At 46.7% G+C, this 21,734-nt stretch overlaps 2 protein-coding genes and 1 pseudogene across 2 annotated transcripts; 2 read left to right on the top strand and 1 right to left on the bottom strand.

Moving 5' to 3' along the window:
* The first annotated feature begins 2,750 nt into the window (after positions 1-2,750).
* Positions 2,751-4,029, top strand: LOC137907502 (zinc finger protein ZFP2-like). Its single transcript, XM_068751843.1, has 2 exons — positions 2,751-3,438; positions 3,523-4,029. The coding sequence occupies exons 1-2, from the start codon at positions 2,751-2,753 to the stop codon at positions 3,792-3,794; spliced, it is 960 nt and encodes a 319-aa protein (XP_068607944.1). The 3' UTR covers positions 3,795-4,029.
* Positions 4,030-5,181: 1,152 nt separating this feature from the next.
* LOC137907826 (zinc finger protein 135-like) lies at positions 5,182-6,806 on the top strand (annotated as a pseudogene).
* Positions 6,807-10,223: 3,417 nt separating this feature from the next.
* LOC137907498 (D-glutamate cyclase, mitochondrial-like) lies at positions 10,224-20,944 on the bottom strand. Its single transcript, XM_068751839.1, has 15 exons — positions 20,917-20,944; positions 19,594-19,754; positions 18,363-18,516; positions 16,838-16,909; positions 16,387-16,540; positions 15,423-15,573; positions 15,226-15,348; positions 14,913-15,155; positions 14,591-14,708; positions 13,043-13,185; positions 12,779-12,878; positions 12,406-12,554; positions 11,213-11,332; positions 10,974-11,131; positions 10,224-10,534 (listed from the first exon to the last, which is right to left on the bottom strand). The coding sequence occupies exons 2-15, from the start codon at positions 19,682-19,684 to the stop codon at positions 10,382-10,384; spliced, it is 1,929 nt and encodes a 642-aa protein (XP_068607940.1). The 5' UTR covers positions 19,685-19,754; positions 20,917-20,944; the 3' UTR covers positions 10,224-10,381.
* Positions 20,945-21,734: the final 790 nt, after the last annotated feature.

Here is a 21,734-nt window from a genome sequence, read left to right as displayed (position 1 = left end):
AATCCACTGCGTACTAGAATGTAACTTTATGAGCAGCACCCTAGCCTGACATGCGCCTTAGCCTAGCCGAGCCATAGCCTTAGCAACGCAAAACACAAACAAACAAACACTCACATCCACACCTACGGACAATTTATTGTCACCAATTCACCTAAATCTCTGTCTGACCCCGACCTTCTTCCAATACAGAGAAAACTACTACCGGCAGGACAGTGACGTGCAGTCAGGGGAGGCAGGGGAGGCACAGCCTCACCGTTCATCATATAAAATCATATAAAAATCATGTATTTGTATTATTAAAAATAATATAAAAATCATATAAGATATAATATAACATCAGTGATATTATATTATATATTTTATGATTTTTTCATTTTTAATAATACAATTAGTGCGTCACGTATTCTTGTGCTCAGCGGCATTAAAATACTGCAGAATGAGGCCATGTGTAATACTGCCTTCAGCCTATAGGAGACCAGTGAGTGATTCAGCGCACTCATCAGCTGATCCGCTCGTTCCAGACGGGCTTGTGAACACGGAAGCGCTGGATGTCTGGATGTCTGGACGTCAAGCAAGAACCCGTGTTTTCTGCTTTTCCTGCCTTCTTTTCTCAACTTCTGAAGATGTCTGGACTCGGATGGGATATTGCGACATGAAGAATTTACAGAGAAGCCTCCAAACGCGAGCAGCGACCGCGCGTATTCATGGTCAAAGTGCGCTAAAAACTTTTGAGACGTCCCGGATAGACCTGGCTTTGGACGGACAGCGGAGACTTAACATCAGCGTACACAAAGCTAAGGAAAAGGAGAACCGAGAGATTTTATTCTATTTATATATTATATTGCACTGTTGCTGCTTCGAGCCCGTGAGACCGGCATCTGGCCGTTTCTGGGACCGATTCGAGCAGAACCGCGGCGGACTGGGCCTGACAGAGAGTCCATTAGATGGGAACGAGTGTTCTGTAACGTTCTGGAGAACATAAGCTGTCAAATGAAGAACAGCTTTTCCTCCATCGCTGGCGTATCTCTGCCGTTCCGTTCCGTTCTCTCTCTCTCTCTCTCTCTCTCTCTCTCTCTCTCTCTCTCGCAGCCCCAGCTGGACAGGGACACGCCCCCTCACCCACACGCAGACACGTCTCAGAACATGTGTTTAACAGTTAAACATCAGTTAAACTTTAACTGATCAACACACGCATCCACACACATTCAACGCTGCACGCACACTGATGCGCAGAGTTGAATAATTTCATTAAATCTCTTGTAAATACGCAGATTATGTGTGGTCTCCCCGTTTTGTCATAAACTGATGAGTCAGGTTTGTGACAGTATGTAAAAAATTCTGGTACGAATTTTTAAACAAAACACATTAAATGTTGCCAATCAAATGATGAACAAGCTGTAGGTTCATTTATTTGTAAATCTGACTGTGCCTCACCAGACACGAACCTCACCGCACGTCACTGCGGCAGGAACATGGCGGTGCCACGGGCTCACCGGTATCTCTGATGGTAGCCAACTTGTACATGGACGAGGTGGAGAGCAAGGCCACACCCAGACGCAAAGGGTGGAGTGCACCCTCCAGGTCGGGGAGGAGATCCTGCCCCAAGTGGAGGAGTTCAAGTACCTCGGGGTCTTGTTCACAAGTGAGGGAAGGATGGAGCGGGAGATCGACAGACGGATCAGTGCACAGATCCGTCATGGTAAAGAGAGCGCTGAACCGGAAGGGCCAAGTTCTCGATTACCGGTCGATCTCCGTTCTCCGACCCTCATCTATGGTCACGAGCTTTGGGTAGTGACCGAAAGAACGAGATCCCGGGTACAAGCGGCTGAAATGAGCTTCCTCCGTAGGGGGGCTGGGCTCTCCCTTAGAGATAGGGTGAGAAGCTCAGTCATCCGGGAGGAGCTCGGAGTAGAGCCGCTGCTCCTCCGCGTTGAGAGGAGCCAGATGAGGTGGCTCGGGCATCTATTCAGGATGCCTCCTGAACGCCTCCCTGGTGAGGTGTTATGGGCACGTCCCACCGGGAGGAGACCACGGGGAAGACCCAGGACACGTTGGAGAGACTATGTCTCTCGGCTGGCCTGGAAACGCCTCGGGATCCCCCCGGAAGAGCTAGAGGACTATTGTATTGGGCCCATTTTAGACTAAATGCAATGCCCCCCGGCAAACTCCACCGATGGGCTGCTTCTAATTTCATTGCATGTCTACATTTGTTGCCTCACAGTAGAGTCCAATTCCTTCTGTTCTCTGTCTGTCCTCCAGACCGTCCACAGCAACGTGTCTGTAAGGAGGAGGAGGAGGAGGTTCCTGCTGATCAGCAGCTCTGTCAGCAGGAGATGCACTCCAGTGTGGTCAAAGAGGAGCCTGAGCCTCCCTGTGTGAAAGAGGAGAAAGAAGAAGCCCCACCAGTCAGGAGAGAGAGCGGCTTGGACTGAAGCAGGAGACTGAAACCTTCATGTTGACTCCACTATGACCACAGTGATGATCAGACTCTGTACATGAAACCTGAAGAAGATGCAGCGTTGGAAGAGTCTGCAGACAACATGCCTGTTATTTGCTCTGTCGTAGGAGCAGCAGATGTTGAGCAGCTGCTGTTGTCTAACGGCTGTCATGTATCTGCGAGCCATGATGAGAGAGGTGAAACACGTGAAGAGACACTTCAATCCCACAGCAGAGATACCAGGAGAGGGAGACCATATGTTTGCACAACATGTAGCAAAGCTTTCACTACAAAAAGAGGCTGTAAAGAACACATGAGAACCCACACAGGTGAGAAGCCTTACAGTTGTAAAACATGTGGGAAACATTTTAGACAAAAAAAACATTTGACAGGCCACATGAGAACCCACACAGGTGAGAAACCTTACAGTTGTAAAACATGTGGGAAACTGTTTACCTCAAGTTATAAATTGAAAGTCCACATGAGAATCCACACAGGTGAGAAGCCTTACAGTTGTAAAACATGTGGGAAACATTTTAGACTAAAATATCAGTTGACAGGCCACATGAAAATTCACACAGGTGGGAAGCCTTACAGTTGTGACACATGTGGGACACATTTTAGACATAATCACCAATTGACAGTCCAAATGAGAACCCACACAGGTGGGAAGCCTTACAGTTGCAAAACATGTGGGAAGCATTTTAGAGTGAGTAGCCATTTGACAGTCCACATGAGAACCCACACAGGTGAGAAGCCTTACAGTTGTAACACATGTGGGAAGCATTTTAGACGGAGTAATCTATTGACAGACCACATGAGAACCCACACAGGTGAGAAGCCTTACAGTTGTAAAACATGTGGGAAGCATTTTAGAGTGAGTAGCCATTTGACAGTCCACATGAAAACCCACACAGGTGAGAAGCCTTACAGTTGTAACACATGTGGGAAGCATTTTAGACAAAAAAATCATTTGACAGGCCACATGAGAACCCACACAGGTGAGAAGCCTTACAGTTGTAACACATGTGGGAAACTGCTTAGCTCGAGTGGTAAATTAAAGGTCCACATGAGTATCCAAACAGGGGAGAAGCCTTACAGTTGTAACACGTGTGGGAATGATTTTAGACGAAAAGATGAGTTGACAGTCCACATGAGAATTCACACAGGTGAGAAACCATACAGTTGTGACACATGTGGGAAACTGTTTGCCTCAAGTGGTAGATTGACAGGCCACATGAGTATCCACACAGGGGAGAAGCCTTACAGTTGTAACACTTGTGGGAAACATTTTAGACTAAAAGATCAGTTGACCGGCCACATGAAAATTCACTCAGGTGGGAAGCCTTACAGTTGAGACACATGTGGGACACATTTTCGACATAATCACCAATTGACAGTCCACATGAGAACCCACACGGGTGGGAAGCCTTACAGTTGTAAAACATGTGGGAAGCATTTTAAACAAAGGTGTACTTTGAAAGTCCACATGAGAACCCACACAGGTGAGAAGCCTTACAGTTGTAAAACATATGGGAAACCTTTTAGACTAAAGATCATTTGACAGTCCACATGAGAACCCACACAGGTGGGAAGCCTTACAGTTGTAAAACATGTGGGAAGCATTTTAAACAAAGGTGTACTTTGAAAGTCCACATGAGAACCCACACAGATGAGAAGCCTTACAGTTGTAACACATGTGGGAAACTGTTTAGCTCAAGTGGTAAATTAAAGGTCCACATGAGTATCCACACAGGGGAGAAGCCGTACAGTTGTAACACGGGTGGGAATGATTTTAGACAAAAAGATGAGTTGACAGTCCACATGAGAATTCACACAGGTGAGAAACCATACAGTTGTGACACATGTGGGAAACTGTTTGCCTCAAGTGGTAGATTGACAGGCCACATGAGCATCCACACAGGGGAGAAGCCTTACAGTTGTAACACGTGTGGGAAACATTTTAGACTAAAAGATCAGTTGACAGGCCACATGAAAATTCACACAGGTGGGAAGCCTTACAGTTGTGACACATGTGGGACACATTTTAGACATAATCACCAATTGACAGTCCACATGAGAACCCACACGGGTGGGAAGCCTTACAGTTGTAAAACATGTGGGAAGCATTTTAAACAAAGGTGTACTTTGAAAGTCCACATGAGAACCCACAGAGGTGAGAAGCCTTACAGTTGTAAAACATGTGGGAAACACTTTAGACAAAAAAATCATTTGACAGGCCACATGAGAACCCACACAGGTGAGAAGCCTTACAGTTGTAAAACATATGGGAAACCTTTTAGACTAAAGATCATTTGACAGTCCACATAAGAACCCACACAGGTGGGAAGCCTTACAGTTGTAAAACATGTGGGAAACTGTTTGCCTCAAGTGGTAGATTGACAGGCCACATGAGAATCCACACAGGTGAGAAGCATTACAGTTGTAAAACATGTGGGAAACTGTTTGCCTCAAGTGGTAGATTGACAGGCCACATGAGTATCCACACAGGGGAGAAGCCTTACAGTTGTAACACGTGTGGGAAACATTTTAGACTAAAAGATCAGTTGAATGGCCACATGAAAATTCACACAGGTGAGAAGCCTTACAGTTGTAAAACATGTGGGGAACTTTTTAGACTAAAGATCATTTGACAGTCCACATGAGACCCCACACAGGTGGGAAGCCTTACAGTTGTAACACGTGGGAAGCATTTTAGACGGAGTAATCTATTGACAGACCACATGAGAACCCACACAGGTGAGAAGCCTTACAGTTGTAAATCATGTGGGAAACATTTTAGACGGAGTAATCTATTGACAGACCACATGAGAACCCACACAGGTGAGAAGCCTTACAGTTGTAACACATGTGGGAAGCATTTTAGACTGAGTAATCTATTGACAGACCACATGAGAACCCACACAGGTGAGAAGCCTTACAGTTGTAAAACATGTGGGAAGCATTTTAAACAAAGGTGTACTTTGAAAGTCCACATGACAACCCGCACAGGTGAGAAGCCTTACAGTTGTAACACATGTGGGAAGCATTTTAGACGGAGTAATCTATTGACAGACCACATGAGAACCCACACAGGTGAGAAGCCTTACAGTTGTAACACGTGCGGGAATGATTTTAGATGAAAAGATGAGTTGACAGTCCACATGAGAATTCACACAGGTGAGAAACCATACAGTTGTGACACATGTGGGAAACTGTTTGCCTCAAGTGGTAGATTGACAGGCCACATGAGTATCCACACAGGGGAGATGCCTTACAGTTGTAACACGTGTGGGAAACATTTTAGACTAAAAGATCAGTTGACAGGCCACATGAAAATTCACACAGGTGGGAAGCCTTACAGTTGTGACACATGTGGGACACATTTTAGACACAATGACCAATTGACAGTCCACATGAGAACCCACACGGGTGGGAAGCCTTACAGTTGTAAAACATGTGGGAAGCATTTTAGAGTGAGTAGCCATTTGACAGTCCACATGAGAACCCACACAGGTGGGAAGCCTTACAGTTGTAAAACATGTGGGAAGCATTTTAAACAAAGGTGTACTTTGAAAGTCCACATGAGAACCCACACAGGTGAGAAGCCTTACAGTTGTAACACATGTGGGAAGCATTTTAGACGGAGTAATCTATTGACAGACCACATGAGAACCCACACAGGTGAGAAGCCTTACAGTTGTAACACATGTGGGAAGCATTTTAGACGGAGTAATCTATTGACAGACCACATGAGAACCCACACAGGTGAGAAGCCTTACAGTTGTAAAACATGTGGGAAACATTTTAGACAAAAAAATCATTTGACAGGCCACATGAGAACCCACACAGGTGAGAAGCCTTACAGTTGTAAAACATGTGGGAAACTTTTTAGACTAAAGATCATTTGACAGTCCACATGAGAACCCACACAGGTGGGAAGCCTTACAGTTGTAAAACATGTGGGAAGCATTTTAAACAAAGGCGTACTTTGAAAGTCCACATGAGAACCCACACAGATGAGAAGCCTTACAGTTGTAACACATGTGGGAAACTGCTTAGCTCGAGTGGTAAATTAAAGGTCCACATGAGTATCCACACAGGGGAGAAGCGTTACAGTTGTAACACGTGTGGGAATGATTTTAGATGAAAAGATGAGTTGACAGTCCACATGAGAATTCACACAGGTGAGAAACCATACAGTTGTGACACATGTGGGAAACTGTTCAGACAACATTCTGAATTGAAAATCCACATGAGAAGCCACACAGGTGAGAAGCCTTACAGTTGTAAAACATGTGGGAAGCATTTTAAAAAAAGGTGTACTTTGAAAGTCCACATGAGAACCCACACAGATGAGAAGCCTTAAATTGATCAAACGTGGGACACATGACAGAAAATGTGCCCACACTGACGAGAAGTGGAGTTGAAAGATCTGTGGAAACACTATGTTGTGTTTCGGGGTGTCACGGTTTACGGAATGCATTGAACCGTTTCAGTTCTGCATGTTCGGTTCGGTTCAATTGTGTATTGTTTCAGTTTTGTGCATTTCCGTGCAAAACTAAAGTCCTGGGCGAGTTTCCGCACGGACGCCTGAGTGTCGGACACCATTGACTGAGAGGGAGGCGCATTGGAAGCTTGCAGGCGGGACCAATGGCATCCTGGCCAATGCAAGTGAGAAGCCTGAGGTGGAAGCCCCGCCCACCTCACTACACTCTCCTGTTCGGGAACACTTTGGCTTCCCTGTTAAAGTTACCGACGGACTAAGGCAAGTGGAGAAATCCACAGTTGTGTGTCGACAGAAAATGTGGAGAAGTTAACCTTTCTAGCCCAAAACTTTAAGCTTGTTTAGTTAGTGGTACTAGTAGTAGTAGTAGTAGTTACATTTGTCATATTCAGGCTGTTGCTGCCAGTTCAAATGTTTATTTAGGATTTTATTAGGATTTTTAAATTGCTGCAATACAATAGTTTGGGAAAACTCAGTCTATTTTATTTGAAATATCTCCCAAATGGGTCGCTTTAATGTATATATACAAATTCTATTGTTTGCATTTTTAAAAATAAAAGCATTTTCATTCATTTTTCCTGCCTTTTTTTGTGCCAAACATTCATTGAACTGAACGTAAATTACATTTTAGTGTGCCGTTACGCCCCTAGTTGTGTATATAAATTGACTAAACACAGATGATCCCACTCAGGTGTCAGCAGCTTTACTGCTGCTCATACACGTCTGTGGATCCACACCTGATGCTAATGTTCTTGTGATGTCTTCTGTACTTATGTTTGACTGTGGAAGAAAGTTGTTAAACCCGAAAGGAGACGACACTGAACCAGGGAGAGCATGCAAGCGTCACACAGAATACGTTAGTCTCACTGTACAGAACTGCTTTTTGGAGATTATGATGGTCATGCAAAGGAGCTTTGATGCCCATCTCTGCTGTTTCTTCTCTTCTCCTGTGCCGTCTGCTTTCTGCCTGTAATGAAGGCTTTAAATATCCACAACACGCCGAGGAAAACGCTCCCGGCTTCGGTATGATTACAAAGAATGCTTTCAGTATTCATAGTAATGTACGTTTACATCACACTTTGCAGGGAGAAACTTTGAGACATAAAAGTGGACTGATTTACGTTGAGCCTGGGATCCCAGTCAGCAGTTTTCACCGTTAAGTCTGTTTTTCCTTTGGTTCCTCCTCAGGTAACATTTAGCTTCCCAATCACCTCCTGCTCTGCAGTAAACCGGCTGCTTTTTCGGTATTTTAAACATACATAGGCTCAAAAGGCGCAGGCATGATAGGTGCGAAACCCATCAAAGTCCTCATCCTCTGTTTCTGTATTGAACAGCTGCGCTAGATCTCCGTCAAACATTTCCGTGCCGTGCGGCGCCTCAGAAATGATGCCGGCTTCTGCGAAGGCTCGAACAACAATGCTAGCAGACAGTTAGCCCAAGCAGCTCCACTCCATTCACAAACTGTGGCGCTGCGCTGCCTTCCACTCTGAGTGGAACTGTGGTCTCCTGTCGTCCAGCGCTCCCACGCAGCTCGCAGTTTAACGTTGAACGGTTGGAGTTCTTTGGTTAATCCACCCGGGATGATGATGATAAGCTAGTTAGCTAGTTAGCTAGCTTCACTTGGGTTTAGACCGTATCGGTGAGATCGGAGCGCACGGAGTCGCAGATCTCAGGAGCCGAGTTGCTGCAGATCTTCTTCTTGCTTCCTCCTCTTCCTCCATTGATTCATTAATGCTGGATTCTCTCGCCGCTGCTCGATTCCCGTGTTCTGCTGCGGGACCGGCAGCCTTGATTTGGAACTCCACTTCGTCAGCGCGCCATAATACTATGGTGAAGCGCAGCACCGGTACGTATCACTCCGCGTGGCTCCTGACTATAATACTATGGTGAAGCACAGCACCGGTACGTATCACTCCATAACGTGTAGGTGTGTGTGTAGAACACTCTCCCTCTGTCTCCTGCAGGAGTCGGAGAAGAAGAGCAGAGTGGATCAAGAGTATTTTTTGTGGTAATATTCCGGCGAACATTACCACAAATGAGAGACACTGTCCTGCAGCATCTGTTTGAGAAAGAAATGAGGGACGTTGTCCTGCAGCATCTGTTTGAGACAGAAATGAGGGACGCTGTCCTGCAGCATCTGTTTGAGACAGAAATGAGGGACGCTGTCCTGCAGCATCTGTTTGAGACAGAAATGAGGGACGCTGTCCTGCAGCATCTGTTTGAGACAGAAATGAGGGACGCTGTCCTGCAGCATCTGTTTGAGACAGAAATGAGGGACACTGTGCTGCAGCATCTGTTTGAGACAGAAATGAGGGACGCTGTCCTGCAGCACCTGTTTGAGACAGAAATGAGGGACGCTGTCCTGCAGCACCTGTTTGAGACAGAAAAGAGGGACGCTGTCCTGCACCATCTGTTTGAGACAGAAATGAGGGACGCTGTCCTGCACCATCTGTTTGAGACAGAAATGAGGGACGCTCTCCTGCAGCATCTGTTAGAGACAGAAAAGAGGGACGCTGTCCTGCAGCACTTGTTTGAGACAGGAATGAGGGACGCTGTCCTGCAGCATCTGTTTGAGACAGAAATGAGGGACGCTGTCCTGCAGCATCTGTTTGAGACAGGAATGAGGGACGCTGTCCTGCAGCATCTGTTTGAGACAGAAATGAGGGACGCTGTCCTGCAGCATCTGTTTGAGACAGAAATGAGGAACGCTGTCCTGCAGCATCTGTTTGAGACAGGAATGAGGGACGCTTTCCTGCAGCATCTGTTTGAGACAGAAATGAGGGACGCTGTCCTGCAGAATCTGTTTGAGACAGAAAAGAAAGGGACGCTGTCCTGCAGCATCTGTTTGAGACAGAAATGAGGGACGCTGTCCTGCAGCATCTGTTTGAGACAGAAAAGAAAGGGACGCTGTCCTGCAGCATCTGTTTCAGACAGAAATGAGGGACGCTGTCCTGCAGCATGTTTGAGACAGAAATGAGGGACGCTGTCCTGCAGCATGTTTGAGACAGAAATGAGGGACGCTGTCCTGCAGCATCTGTTTCAGACAGGAATGAGGGACGCTGTCCTGCAGCATGTTTGAGACAGAAATGAGGGACGCTGTCCTGCAGCATCTGTTTGATGTTTGGACCAAAGACTGGCTCAGATATTTCATACACGTGTCTCAGAACTGCGTTAACTTCTGGAGAAAGGGTAGAATACGGGACCTTTAAAGTAGAGAAGAAAGCGTTTTATTCCTCTTTCACAGTCACAACCACATTTCTGTCTCTTCCAGTTTCAGATTTTGATAATTGATTACACTGAGTAGGATGCAGATACGATTACAATTAGTCGAAATTAATTAAACGTACGTAACATTAATATGTTGATGAGTCTGACTGAAGAATGGCTCAAAGTGTTGCTTTAGAGATCAATGCCCCATTTAAATATACAGCTGATGGTCATTTCTGAGAGGGGGGCGTGACCTCCAGCAGTCTGGTGATGATGTCAGCGTGGGTGGGGTCAAAGGTCAAACCGTCCACTTCCATGGCCAGCTGACCCGTTCTCCCACTCCTCATCCCAAATCTCACCAGAACAGAAAGAATGGACTCCTCCTGAAGGAGAGAGAGACTAATAAAGAGTGTGTAAGAGAGAGAAACCAATAAAGAGTGTGTGTGAGAGAGAGAGAGAGAGAAACCAATAAAGAGTGTGTAAGAGAGAGAGAGAGAGAGAGAGAGAGAGAGAGAGAGAGAGAGAGAAACCAATAAAGAGTGTGTGAGAGAGAGAGAGGGAGAAACCAATAAAGTGTGTGTGCGAGAGAGAGAACAATAAAGAGTGTGTAAGAGAGAGGGAGAGAGAAAGACCAATAAAGAGTGTGTGTGAGAGAGAGAGACCAATAAAAAGTGTGTAAGAGAGAGAGAGAGAGACAGAGAGAGAGAGAGACCAATAAAGAGTGTGTGTGTGTGTGAGAGAGAGAGAGCAAGGGAGACAGAGAGAGGGAGAGAGAAACCAATAAAGAGTGTGTGTGTGAGAGAGAGAGGGAGAGAGAGAGACCTTGTCCACTGATGGCAGGTTTGCAGCCGAGTCCTGGAGCATTTGTGGGGTTGTGGGTTCGAGTCTCTGACCCCTCCTTCTGTATCGCTGGTGGGTGGGACAAGTGTGGAGCAGGTACAGCCCACAGGCCACGGCGTACCCCCCCCAGTTGGACACCCCTGCAGCAGGGAAGGATGGAGGCGGGCCTTAAAAGCTCCGCCCCAGCAGGAGGAGGCGGGTCTTATGGATCTACTTCCTACCAGCAGTGATGGCGTAGTCAGCAGGAACAGCACAGGCAATGAGACCCCCGTTGGGCATCAGGGTCTTCACCTGGTCCTTCAGGTGACCCATCCCCAACTCATTCCCTCCAGCCCCGATGCCTACGGAGAAGACCTGCTGAGTACTAGTACTACTAGTAATTATAGCAGGAGACATGTCAGGGCAGTCTCTGTTAGATTCCTGTCCATCTGGCATCCCACGAGTCCAACATGGACTCCTCTAAATACACTGAGTCAGCGCAGCAGCAGAGACGACTCCCTGCAGAACTACTTCCTGTCTCTGCGCCGCCGCATCGGTTCCTGAGAGCGTCCTGCAGACGATCGCTTCGTTCTGGCTGAACACTTTGATGTTCCTGTGATCAGTGAGGAAGACTTCTAGAGCTTCATCACGGCAACAAGGTGATTTCAGGCTGCAGCGTTAACACGACTATTACAGACAGGAGATGTAGGAGCGGGACATGCAGGACACGCAAAACATGCAGGACACGCAGGACATGCAGGACATGCAGGACATGCAGGACATGCAGAACATGCAGGACACACAGAACATGCAGGACACGCAGGACATGCAGAACACGCGGGACACGCAGGACATGCAGAACATGCAGGACACGCAGGACACGCAGAACACGCGGGACACGCAGGACATGCAGGACATGCAGGACATGCAGAACACGCAGAACATGCAGGACATGCAGAACACGCAGGACATGCAGGACATGCAGGACACGAAGGACATGCAGGACATGCAGGACACGCAGGACACGCAGGACACGCAGAACACGCAGAACATGCAGGACATGCAGAATATGCAGGACATGTAGAACATGCAGAACATGCAGAACATGCAGAGCACGCAGGACACGTAGAACATGCAGGACATGTAGAACATGCAGAACACGCAGGACACGCAGGACAGGCAGAACATGCAGAACATGCAGGACATGCAGAACACGCAGGACATGCAGCACATGCAGCACACGCAGGACATGCAGCACATGAAGGACATGAAGGACATGCAGAACATGCAGGACACGCAGGACATGCAGGACAGGCAGAACATGCAGAACATGCAGGACATGTAGAACATGCAGGACATGCAGGACACGCAGGACATGCAGGACACGCAGAACATTCAGAACATGCCTGTTATTTGTGAGAATAGTTCTGCCTACCCGTGGTGCCGATTCCTGCTACATCCTTGGCAGCAACAAACAAATCATCGATGGGATCCACCAGATGTTTGATGTTTATTCCTCTCATGTTGTAGTAATTCCCGTCTTCTGCACGCCCACTGCGCTCTATCGCCACCAGATGGTCATACCTGGTATTACAGACATGTCACCTCTACGTGAGGCGATGCTCGACACTGAACATGAACGGATTACTCCAGATCGGAACATTTCATTGGACGGCGTGCAAAACGAAAATACCCGAAATGGAAAGTTCTAAAGAAGAAAATCAAAGCAGTTCTGAGGATTAAAGAAAAATAACATGAAAGAATGTGTCGTCATCTCTCCTGCAAACACACAAAGTCGCTCAGCTAACCTGGGCTTGCTGGGGTCGCCATGGTGACACAAGAAATGCAGAGCTGAGTCCGGGCCGCCGTCTTCGAAGGTGACCAATGGGATTGCAGCTTTCAGCACACCTGAGAACAAAACAGAAAGCAGAAGCGTTCGCTTTAAAAACTAACGTTTGTTTTTTCTGTCTTGTGTTTTGGATGTAAAACGTTATTCGTTTTTCTGTCTTGTGTTGGATGTAAAACTTTGTTCGTGTTTTCTGTCTTGTGTTGGATGGTAAACTTTATCCCACCTGAGCCCACAGCCTCATCGATGATGGCTCGGTTCATGTCCAACGCTCTCTTGTCTGTGATCATTGTCACCCGTTTCCCTAGTGACAGCAGCATGGTTGCCATGGCAATAGCGCCTGGCAGGCCATCAGTCTCATCCGGAGGACTAAAGGGAAACAACATCAACGATTATATATTTGATTTTCTGGGTATTATTTCAATGAATTCAGTGTTTTAGCAGCAGAATCTGTAAAAATCCTTTAAGTTTGAGACGGATGGATGGATGGATGGATGGATGGGTGGATGGGTGTATCGATGGATGGATGTATCGATGGGTGTATCGATGGATGGATGTATCGATGGCTGGATGGGTGGATGGGTGTATCGATGGATGGATGTATCGATGGATGGATGGGTGGATGGGTGTATCGATGGATGGATGGATGGTTTAGAAATGCTCCATAATTCTGGTTTAGCTGTGCACGACAAAGCAACCATTGGACCGCCTGTGATGTTTCCACTAGCTACCATCGCTAGTGTTTAGTTACATGTGGGTTAGGGTTAGGTACCATCGCTAGTGTTTAGGTACCTGTGGGTTAGGGTTAGCTACCATCGCTAGTGTTTAGTTACCTGTGGGTTAGGGTTAGCTACCATCGCTAGTGTTTAGTTACATGTGGGTTAGGGTTAGGTACCATCGCTAGTGTTTAGGTACCTGTGGGTTAGGGTTAGCTACCATCGCTAGTGTTTAGTTACATGTGGGTTAGGGTTAGGTACCATCGCTAGTGTTTAGGTACCTGTGGGTTAGGGTTAGGTACCATCGCTAGTGTTTAGGTACCTGTGGGTTAGGGTTAGGTACCATCGCTAGTGTTTAGTTACATGTGGGTTAGGGTTAGGTACCATCGCTAGTGTTTAGGTACCTGTGGGTTAGGGTTAGGTACCATCGCTAGTGTTTAGGTACCTGTGGGTTAGGGTTAGGTACCATCGCTAGTGTTTAGTTACATGTGGGTTAGGGTTAGGTACCATCGCTAGTGTTTAGTTACATGTGGGTTAGGGTTAGGTACCATCGCTAGTGTTTAGGTACCTGTGGGTTAGGGTTAGCTACCATCGCTAGTGTTTAGTTACATGTGGGTTAGGGTTAGGTACCATCGCTAGTGTTTAGGTACCTGTGGGTTAGGGTTAGGTACCATCGCTAGTGTTTAGGTACCTGTGGGTTAGGGTTAGGTACCATCGCTAGTGTTTAGGTACCTGTGGGTTAGGGTTAGCTACCATCGCTAGTGTTTAGGTACCTGTGGGTTAGGGTTAGTTCCATCGCTAGTGTTTAGGTAGCTGTGGGTTAGGGTTAGCTACCATCGCTAGTGTTTAGGTACCTGTGGGTTAGGGTTAGGTACCATCGCTAGTGTTTAGGTACCTGTGGGTTAGGGTTAGCTACCATCGCTAGTGTTTAGGTAGCTGTGGGTTAGGGTTAGTTCCATCGCTAGTGTTTAGGTAGCTGTGGGTTAGGGTTAGCTACCATCGCTAGTGTTTAGGTAGCTGTGGGTTAGGGTTAGCTACCATCGCTAGTGTTTAGGTACCTGTGTTTGACGTGTGCTGGGAAGCCGGTTGTTATGGCAACAGAGGTTGCATGGGAGAGTGCCAAACAGGAGCGCAGAAGTTCATCCTGAACCATCAAAGCTCTGATCCCTCGTTGACCTGGTGACAGAGAAGGACAAATTCACAGCCACCTGCAGCCAGCCAGGTGCGGACCCCTCCCTGATGCAGAGCACACAGTCAGGTTCATCCTCTGGGGAGGAAGAATACATGTACAAGAGTTCATGCTAATCCAGCTAGTCCAGCCCAAAGACAACGGTCGATGCAGCCCACTGGATCACCTGGATGACATCACTCGCTGCTCACCTGGGTCTTCTCCAATAATGATCTCCATCTGTCTGATGCTCGTCACTGCCCTCCGAGAGGCCAGACTGTACAGCAATGGATTGTGGGATATCTGAAAACAGAGGGGGATGAGTTGGGGACTGAGGTCCGCGATGAGGGGGTCCACCCCGCTGGTGGACGAAGGCAGGACGGAAGAAGGAGGGGCGTCTGGGATGTCAGTCAGGAACATGCAGCCTGGCGAGTGGCTGAACGCCACAGAAACCTCTGCAGAGAGAACAGAGGATGAGGAGCGAGTGCTTCATCACTTCATCAAAGACAGGACGATGTCGCTCACTGCTGCTGAGCATGGCTTCCATAGCGGTCACCCCACAGGCCCAGAACACGGGGACATCGCCAGGCTGCATCTCTACCGGATCCCCACAGTCGGGTCTGGACAGGTCCCGTATGCCGAGGAGCGCTGCACAAACGGAACCGACACACTCGTCAGTCACTGCAGCGTGGACAGCGTGAGACGAGGGTCTCTGTGTGTACCTGGGTCTCCAATGTGCACGGGGGCTCCATGGGCAGCCGGGTTCAGGTGAGTGATTTCCACCGCTGCGTCCAACACGCCAGCTGGGATGGGACGCATGCTGACCACTAGAGGGCCGTGGAACACCCCGACAGGGACACAGGGGACTGCAGTCTGTAGCGGTACAACAGGAGACACGTCAACGTCGTCCAACACGCCAGCTGGGATGGGACGCATTCTGACCACTAGAGGGCAGTGGAACACCCCGACCGGGACGCAGGGGACTACAGTCTTTTGTCTTTATGTCAGGCAGCAGAAGAGGCCGTGCTGTTGCTTCACTGCCTAAAGGTCCTGGGTTCAAATCCAGGACTTGAAACTGTTTGGTGTGGACTTTACAAGCGGTCGAAATGAGTTTCATCCGCAGGGTGGCTGCGTGCTGACGGACGGACGGACGGATGGAGCGAGTGAACACAAAATGTAGCTCTTAAATTGCCGTTCCAATAAGGTGGACCAGACCATCACACGGCCACCATGTTTAACTCTTGGTATGTAATGGGACGCACCGGTTCCACATCTCACCTGATCAGCTCCTGCCTCCTTGGACCTGCACATCTCGGAAAACCGCCACAAAATATTTCCCAAACATTTTTTGGGAATCAGCAAGATTGTTTTTCTCTTTCTTGGCGAATGTGACATGAGCCTTTGTGTTCTTTTTACAAGTTGTTTTATAAGTAACTCGATGAGATGACAGTGAGATTGTATGTGTGTGTGTCTGTGTGTGTGTAGAGACTACCTCACATGGGACGCAGGTAGTAATACTTCACCTTAGATATCTTGATATCTTCCAGGCAGCAATCAGACTGAACTGAACGGCTGCTTTTGTTCGTTCACACTCTGACACTCTAAACTTAGCCTGGTTCCGAGCCACATTTTTTAAACTGTGATAATCATTTCATGCACAGAACGTTCCAGACATTGTTGCCGTACCTTGAACATGCTGACGTTTTTGCCCTGCTCCACATTCCTGACGGGAACGCCAGCAATCCTCAGTCTGCCCTCGAAGCCAAAGCTGCAGCCCAGATAGAAACACACCATGTCGGACAGCGAGCCCTGATGCACACCCTGCGGCTCTGACGTCACCCTGGCAGGACAGCAAAGAGCCGTTGTCATCATATCGATGCGTAGTAAATACCGAAAGCAGAATAAAACACACAACAAAGAAGGACCCAAAGCGCTCGAGGAGTTCTGTGTAATTAAAAGTCAGCGCAGCCTTGGGTTCGGTCGCAGTGGAATGTGGGCGGGGCTTTATCAATCAAAGCTAACAACGTTTTAGGGGAGATGGATGATGGATGGTTTCCCTTCAGCCTCCATCAATAATATTAACATCAACCAACACTCGATGCTTATTAGAGAACAAAATCAGATTTAGTTATATTACCTCGTCTGCAGGTTGGAGACGGTTTTCACCAGCTGACCCTCCTCAAACACACAATACTGAGAAATATCAGTCCTGAAGACGCAGGAAGAACGCAGTCAGCAGGGATTATAACATGCATAGTCACCTACGAAGCAGCTTCCGATATACTTTTCATTTTAATGGGAGAGATGAGAAATGAGAGTTCATACGCAGTAGTATACAGTTTTATACTGCTTAAAGGCAACCGGTTTCAGTTTGAAGTTCTTCTCTCTAAAGCCTTTAAAGGACAGTGGATTGTAGCACAAGGTCCTTTTGTAACGAGGTAATCAGGCCTCAAATGTTAATGTTGTGTCCAGAGAAGACAGATCTCTGATCACGAGACACCCGATAGGAGGGGTCGGCAACCTCAGGCGCGCGTTGACTATCTAGCAGCGTTGCTATCAGCGAGAAGAGTCAACTGGACTGGTTCAAGTTTGACTAAAGACGTTTCATCTCTCATCCAGTTCTGAGAGACTGCTAGAGCGTTTAGATACTTGTACTCTTGTTGAAGCAGGAAACAAAGAAACAAAGAAGGGGCCGAAACCACCAAGGCAATCAGACTCCCTGCCAGTCATGACATACAATTGTCGATTGTTTGAATGACTGTGTTCCTTATACGCCTCCAGAGTGAAAATCTCATTCTTTTCCTGCAAGTGTTGGATTCCTTGATTCCTTGAAACCTGACTAACGAATCCCGTGGAGTCATTAGCATCCATAAAGTAAAGGGTTGTTGCCCCCCCCACCCTCAGGTGAGCTGTTTTGTTGTTACACCCAGGTGTGGTTCGGGGTTTGTGGATTTTGGGGACAGAAGTCAATCCTGCATTGTGTGTTGCTGGTAGACGGTGTCTTAGGGTGCATTCCCACTGCGCCAAGAGGACTCAGTTCCTTTGGGAGCAGATTCCTGCATTTATAATTCGCTGAAAGGTCTGCGTTCCCACTGGCCCAAACGGAGCGGATTATCAGAGAAAAGGAACTCTGGTCCGTTTTAAAGGGAGCAAACAGCGCAGTGGGAACGCACCCTTAGTCCTCCTGGTCTGCACCGTCTTCCTCCTCCTCTTCGTCTCTGTCTTTGACCCACAGTAATCCCGTTTCCACCAGCGTCCCGTGGGTTAACTTTCTTATTTGCATTGATTTGCATAATTCCTTGTGCCAACGTTTTACTCCGGATGCCATTCCTGATGCGAGTCTCTGCACTTATCCGGGTTTGAGACCGTCACAAGGGAGAAACTGGCAATGCTACGTTAGCTCCTGCTAACTGCACAATGCGTTGTTACTGCAAATTCTGGAATGAGAGACGAAGCCAAGTTGATGCTAATCAACCTGCTTGTTCTCTCCCCCATACAGAGGAGACACCTGTTGATGTTTAGGAGACATTATTCATTCATCAGTCAGTGCTCGGACCGGATTGGCCCAGAGGAACGACACTTTGGACTCTGGGCCTCGATTCTCAATGCATGATGTCAAACATTGATAGAAAGCGTGTGTGTTTGTGCGTTTTGCGTCCTACCTTATGTCAGTGTCTTTAGCAAGCGGCGGACAGGAAGTCTCTCCAGATCGACTGCGATAAAGGAGCGGCAGCGCGCCGGGGTTTTTGTCACAGAAGACATTAAAGTCATCGGCCAGATGGTCGGGAAGGATTGCAACGTTAGCCTGCTGGAATCCTGCGACGCACAAACACGCACAATTAATACGAGAAAAGAAATAGTTTGGCATCTTTTAGCTCGAGGGGGTCGGACATTGAAACACGACTTGTGTCTGAGCGGGTATTCAATAACGTCAATAAGTCAACAGCTGGGGAACTGATCAGGATAAATGATCCAACCCTCATCCCTAACCAACAAAATCGGGACCGGCTGGCGTCTGGAGGAACAGAAACCAAATATAACGGTCCGAGTTTATCTAGAATCTTAGATCCCTTAACCATGAAAAATAAACGTTTAACATTTGGATTCACGTCAATGTCATTAAAAGCAACACTTTCAGTAATGGCGGATTATTCCGGATCTATAGATCCAGAGCTTCTGAATACGCAACAAACCGTGAAGGCAGCAGAACCAGAACCTCCTTTGTGGAGTAATCAGAGAGAGATTATTGAAAGGGTCCAAAAACCCTGGACCTGTTTCCTGAGGTATTAAAGACAGAACAAGGGAATCTGGGAAGACACACAGAACGGGAGAACCTGAAAACCCTGAGGAACCAGAGAGGACGTTCTGGCAGAGAACTGTCCAGAGAGGCCGGAGCTGATCAGGTGAGACGTGGAACAGGTGCGTCCCAAGTCCACGACCCAAATCAACCTGCAGTCGCCATAGCAACCCTCACAGATGTCTTTAATGTTCCTGACCTCATTCTGGACCGGACCCAGAAGACACGTCTCGTGACGGTTCAGATCGGACCCCTTCATGTCTCTGGTTTTTGGTGAGTGAGTTGAATGCAGGTTTTGACTTTGAAAAAGCCTCCATTATAAGTTAATGGGAAAATCCAGATTGGGAGAGTATCCGCATTCTGGATCCAATCAGGATGAAATACGGTGGTGAGATAGAGCCCCCCCCCCCCCCCCCCTCATAAACATCGGTCGATAATCAACAGAGATATTGAGGAACACATTTTGAAGCTCCATTGATGAGCGAAAATGTCAAAGTGATCCAGAATCCAGGATCTCTTCTGGATCATCACCAAAATGGAAGCCTCTGTTCCTGGTAGCTTCCCAACAGTCCCACAGGCGAAGCACGGGTTCTTACCGCTCGCTAATCCAGATGTGGATCTGATCCTGGGATCTTCCTGCCTTATCATCAGCCTCAACTCGGCAGGACTCAGAGCGGTGAACGCCATGTGAGAGCTCCACCCCACCTCCTCTGGGCGGATGTTTGCTTGACCTCCCTCAGGCTGTTGCCTCCGGACCCTTGGAAGAACCACGGACCCGATCAGTTCAATCAATGAAGCTGGACGGAGCAGAAGAAGCTAATGGCTTTAATGGGGCTCGTTTTCTGATCTGCTCTCAGGAGTTTAGCGCACGGTAAGGATTGAGTGGGGGAGGACTGAAGGGAAAGAGGGCGAGAGAGAGAGAGAGAGGCATCGCCTTCAATTGATCATTATCTACCAGTTTTTATTGTGTACGAATGATGAATATTTGACGAGTCCTTCAAACTAAAAGAGAATAGATCAGAACCAATAGGAAAATGACTTTGAACACTCGTCAATAAAAATGAGAGAATTAAGAAAAAAAGGATCCCAAAAGAGAATATAGATTCAGACCTTTCCCTTCATCCTCTACTCTCTCCCATCACAGAGCACACCTGGTACTTTAGTTTCCTCCTCCCGGTCCAGCCTGCACACTTTAAACCATTTCTATCCTTTCATCTTTCCATCATTTAAAGTGCCTGCATTATTTTATTTATTGGCAGTAAATATTTTCGTTGTACTTTCGAATTTATGGAATAAAACACTTGAATGAGCCGGCAGTCTGTTCTGGGATGGGGACTGTTCTTTGGGAGGTTGCTATGGCTTCAGTTTTCCACCAGATGGCGCTGCCACCGAAGCTTCGGACCTTTTCCGCCGGTACCATTGTCCATAAAGCCTCAGTCACAGCTGATCGATAGATGTCTGTGGCTTCATCTTGCCCATCGCTACAATCTTAAACAAAGGTGCTGTTGAGTTTCCCCCCGCAGCGTAATACCATGACGTCATCATCCCGCGCCCAAACACGGAACTTTCGTTGATACAGTTCCACAAGCGGCCATCACGTCACAACACTGATTCCAGATTCCGGAACTGAGTTTAGACTCTTTTTTTTTTTTTTAATCAGGTTTACAATGTTTTTGAATTTATAGAGACGAATTATTTTTAATGGTGTAATCGTTCTGTGGCTGAGAAGCGCATTAAAACGCATCACGTGACCGGAAGTGAAATGGTACAGGCACGTTAACGTGTCGGATGCAAAGTTTAGGCGACGTTTCATTTAACTATTTATTGTTAAATAAAAGGCTTAATGCTACATAGCTAGCTTCATGATTGTTGCAATTTAATGAGTGTTAAAAATAAAGACATTACTTGCTCAAACTTACCAGTAATTTCGACCTCGTCTTTCTCGTCTCACTTCCGCAGTTGCTCAGATTTTTTATTACTATTTTTTTATTACTATTTATTACTTTAAAAAAACGTCACTTCCGTTGTGACATTCGATTTGGATTGGATGAATGGTTTTGAATTATGGGAGCCCGTTTCCGCCACATAAAAAAAACATCTCTTGCTATCTCATAATTATAACTTAGTATCTCATAATTCTGACAAAATTACGGGATACTAAGTCATAATTATGAGATAGCAAGCCATAATTATGAGATACTAAGTCATAATTATGAGATACTACGTCATAATTATGAGATAGTAAGTCATAATTATGAGATAGCAAGCCATAATTATGAGATACTAAGTCATAATTATGAGATACTACGTCATAATTATGAGATAGTAAGTCATAATTATGAGATAGTAAGAGACGTTTTTTTTCATGTGGCGGAAACGGGCTTCAATATTATGGAATAGAACAGAGAAAACAATTTCAACAATTTATTGTTTTGTGCGAAACACATTTTCTTTTCTTTTTTTTAAGCAGAATTAACATCAAGGGTGATAAAACAATATAAAATATTGAAAGCATATAAAATTCAAAGTATTTTGCAAATTTGGTGAAATAAGAAAAATGCAAGCAGAAAGTCGGTGTAAGAAATCTAAACATGATGATGAATATATTTATTAGATAGAATGTTAGAGTACAAGTACAGTCACACAGTAGCATGTATGACAGTACAAATACAGTCAAACATCCTGTCTAAGAGGAGCATTTCAAAAAAGCCCTTGCAGTCTTGTTTCCGTTGAAAGT

The sequence above is a fragment of the Brachionichthys hirsutus genome, chromosome 18 (assembly GCF_040956055.1).
Source record: "Brachionichthys hirsutus isolate HB-005 chromosome 18, CSIRO-AGI_Bhir_v1, whole genome shotgun sequence".
NCBI lineage: Eukaryota > Metazoa > Chordata > Actinopteri > Lophiiformes > Brachionichthyidae > Brachionichthys > Brachionichthys hirsutus.
This window is presented reverse-complemented; position numbering and strand designations above follow the sequence as displayed.

Excerpts from the sequence above, each read along its gene's own strand:
- LOC137907502 (XM_068751843.1), top strand. The coding sequence starts at position 2,751 with ATGAGAACCCACACAGGTGAGAAGCCTTACAGTTGTAAAACATGTGGG. Across the intron at positions 3,439-3,522 it reads CCACATGAGAACCCACACAG|GGGAGAAGCCTTACAGTTGT; the intron begins GTGAGAAGCCTT and ends GTATCCAAACAG.
- LOC137907498 (XM_068751839.1), bottom strand. The coding sequence starts at position 19,684 with ATGGCGTTCACCGCTCTGAGTCCTGCCGAGTTGAGGCTGATGATAAGG. Across the intron at positions 15,156-15,225 it reads GGAAGCCATGCTCAGCAGCA|AGGTTTCTGTGGCGTTCAGC; the intron begins GTGAGCGACATC and ends TTCTCTCTGCAG. Across the intron at positions 12,555-12,778 it reads GGCGACCCCAGCAAGCCCAG|GTATGACCATCTGGTGGCGA; the intron begins GTTAGCTGAGCG and ends CTGTAATACCAG.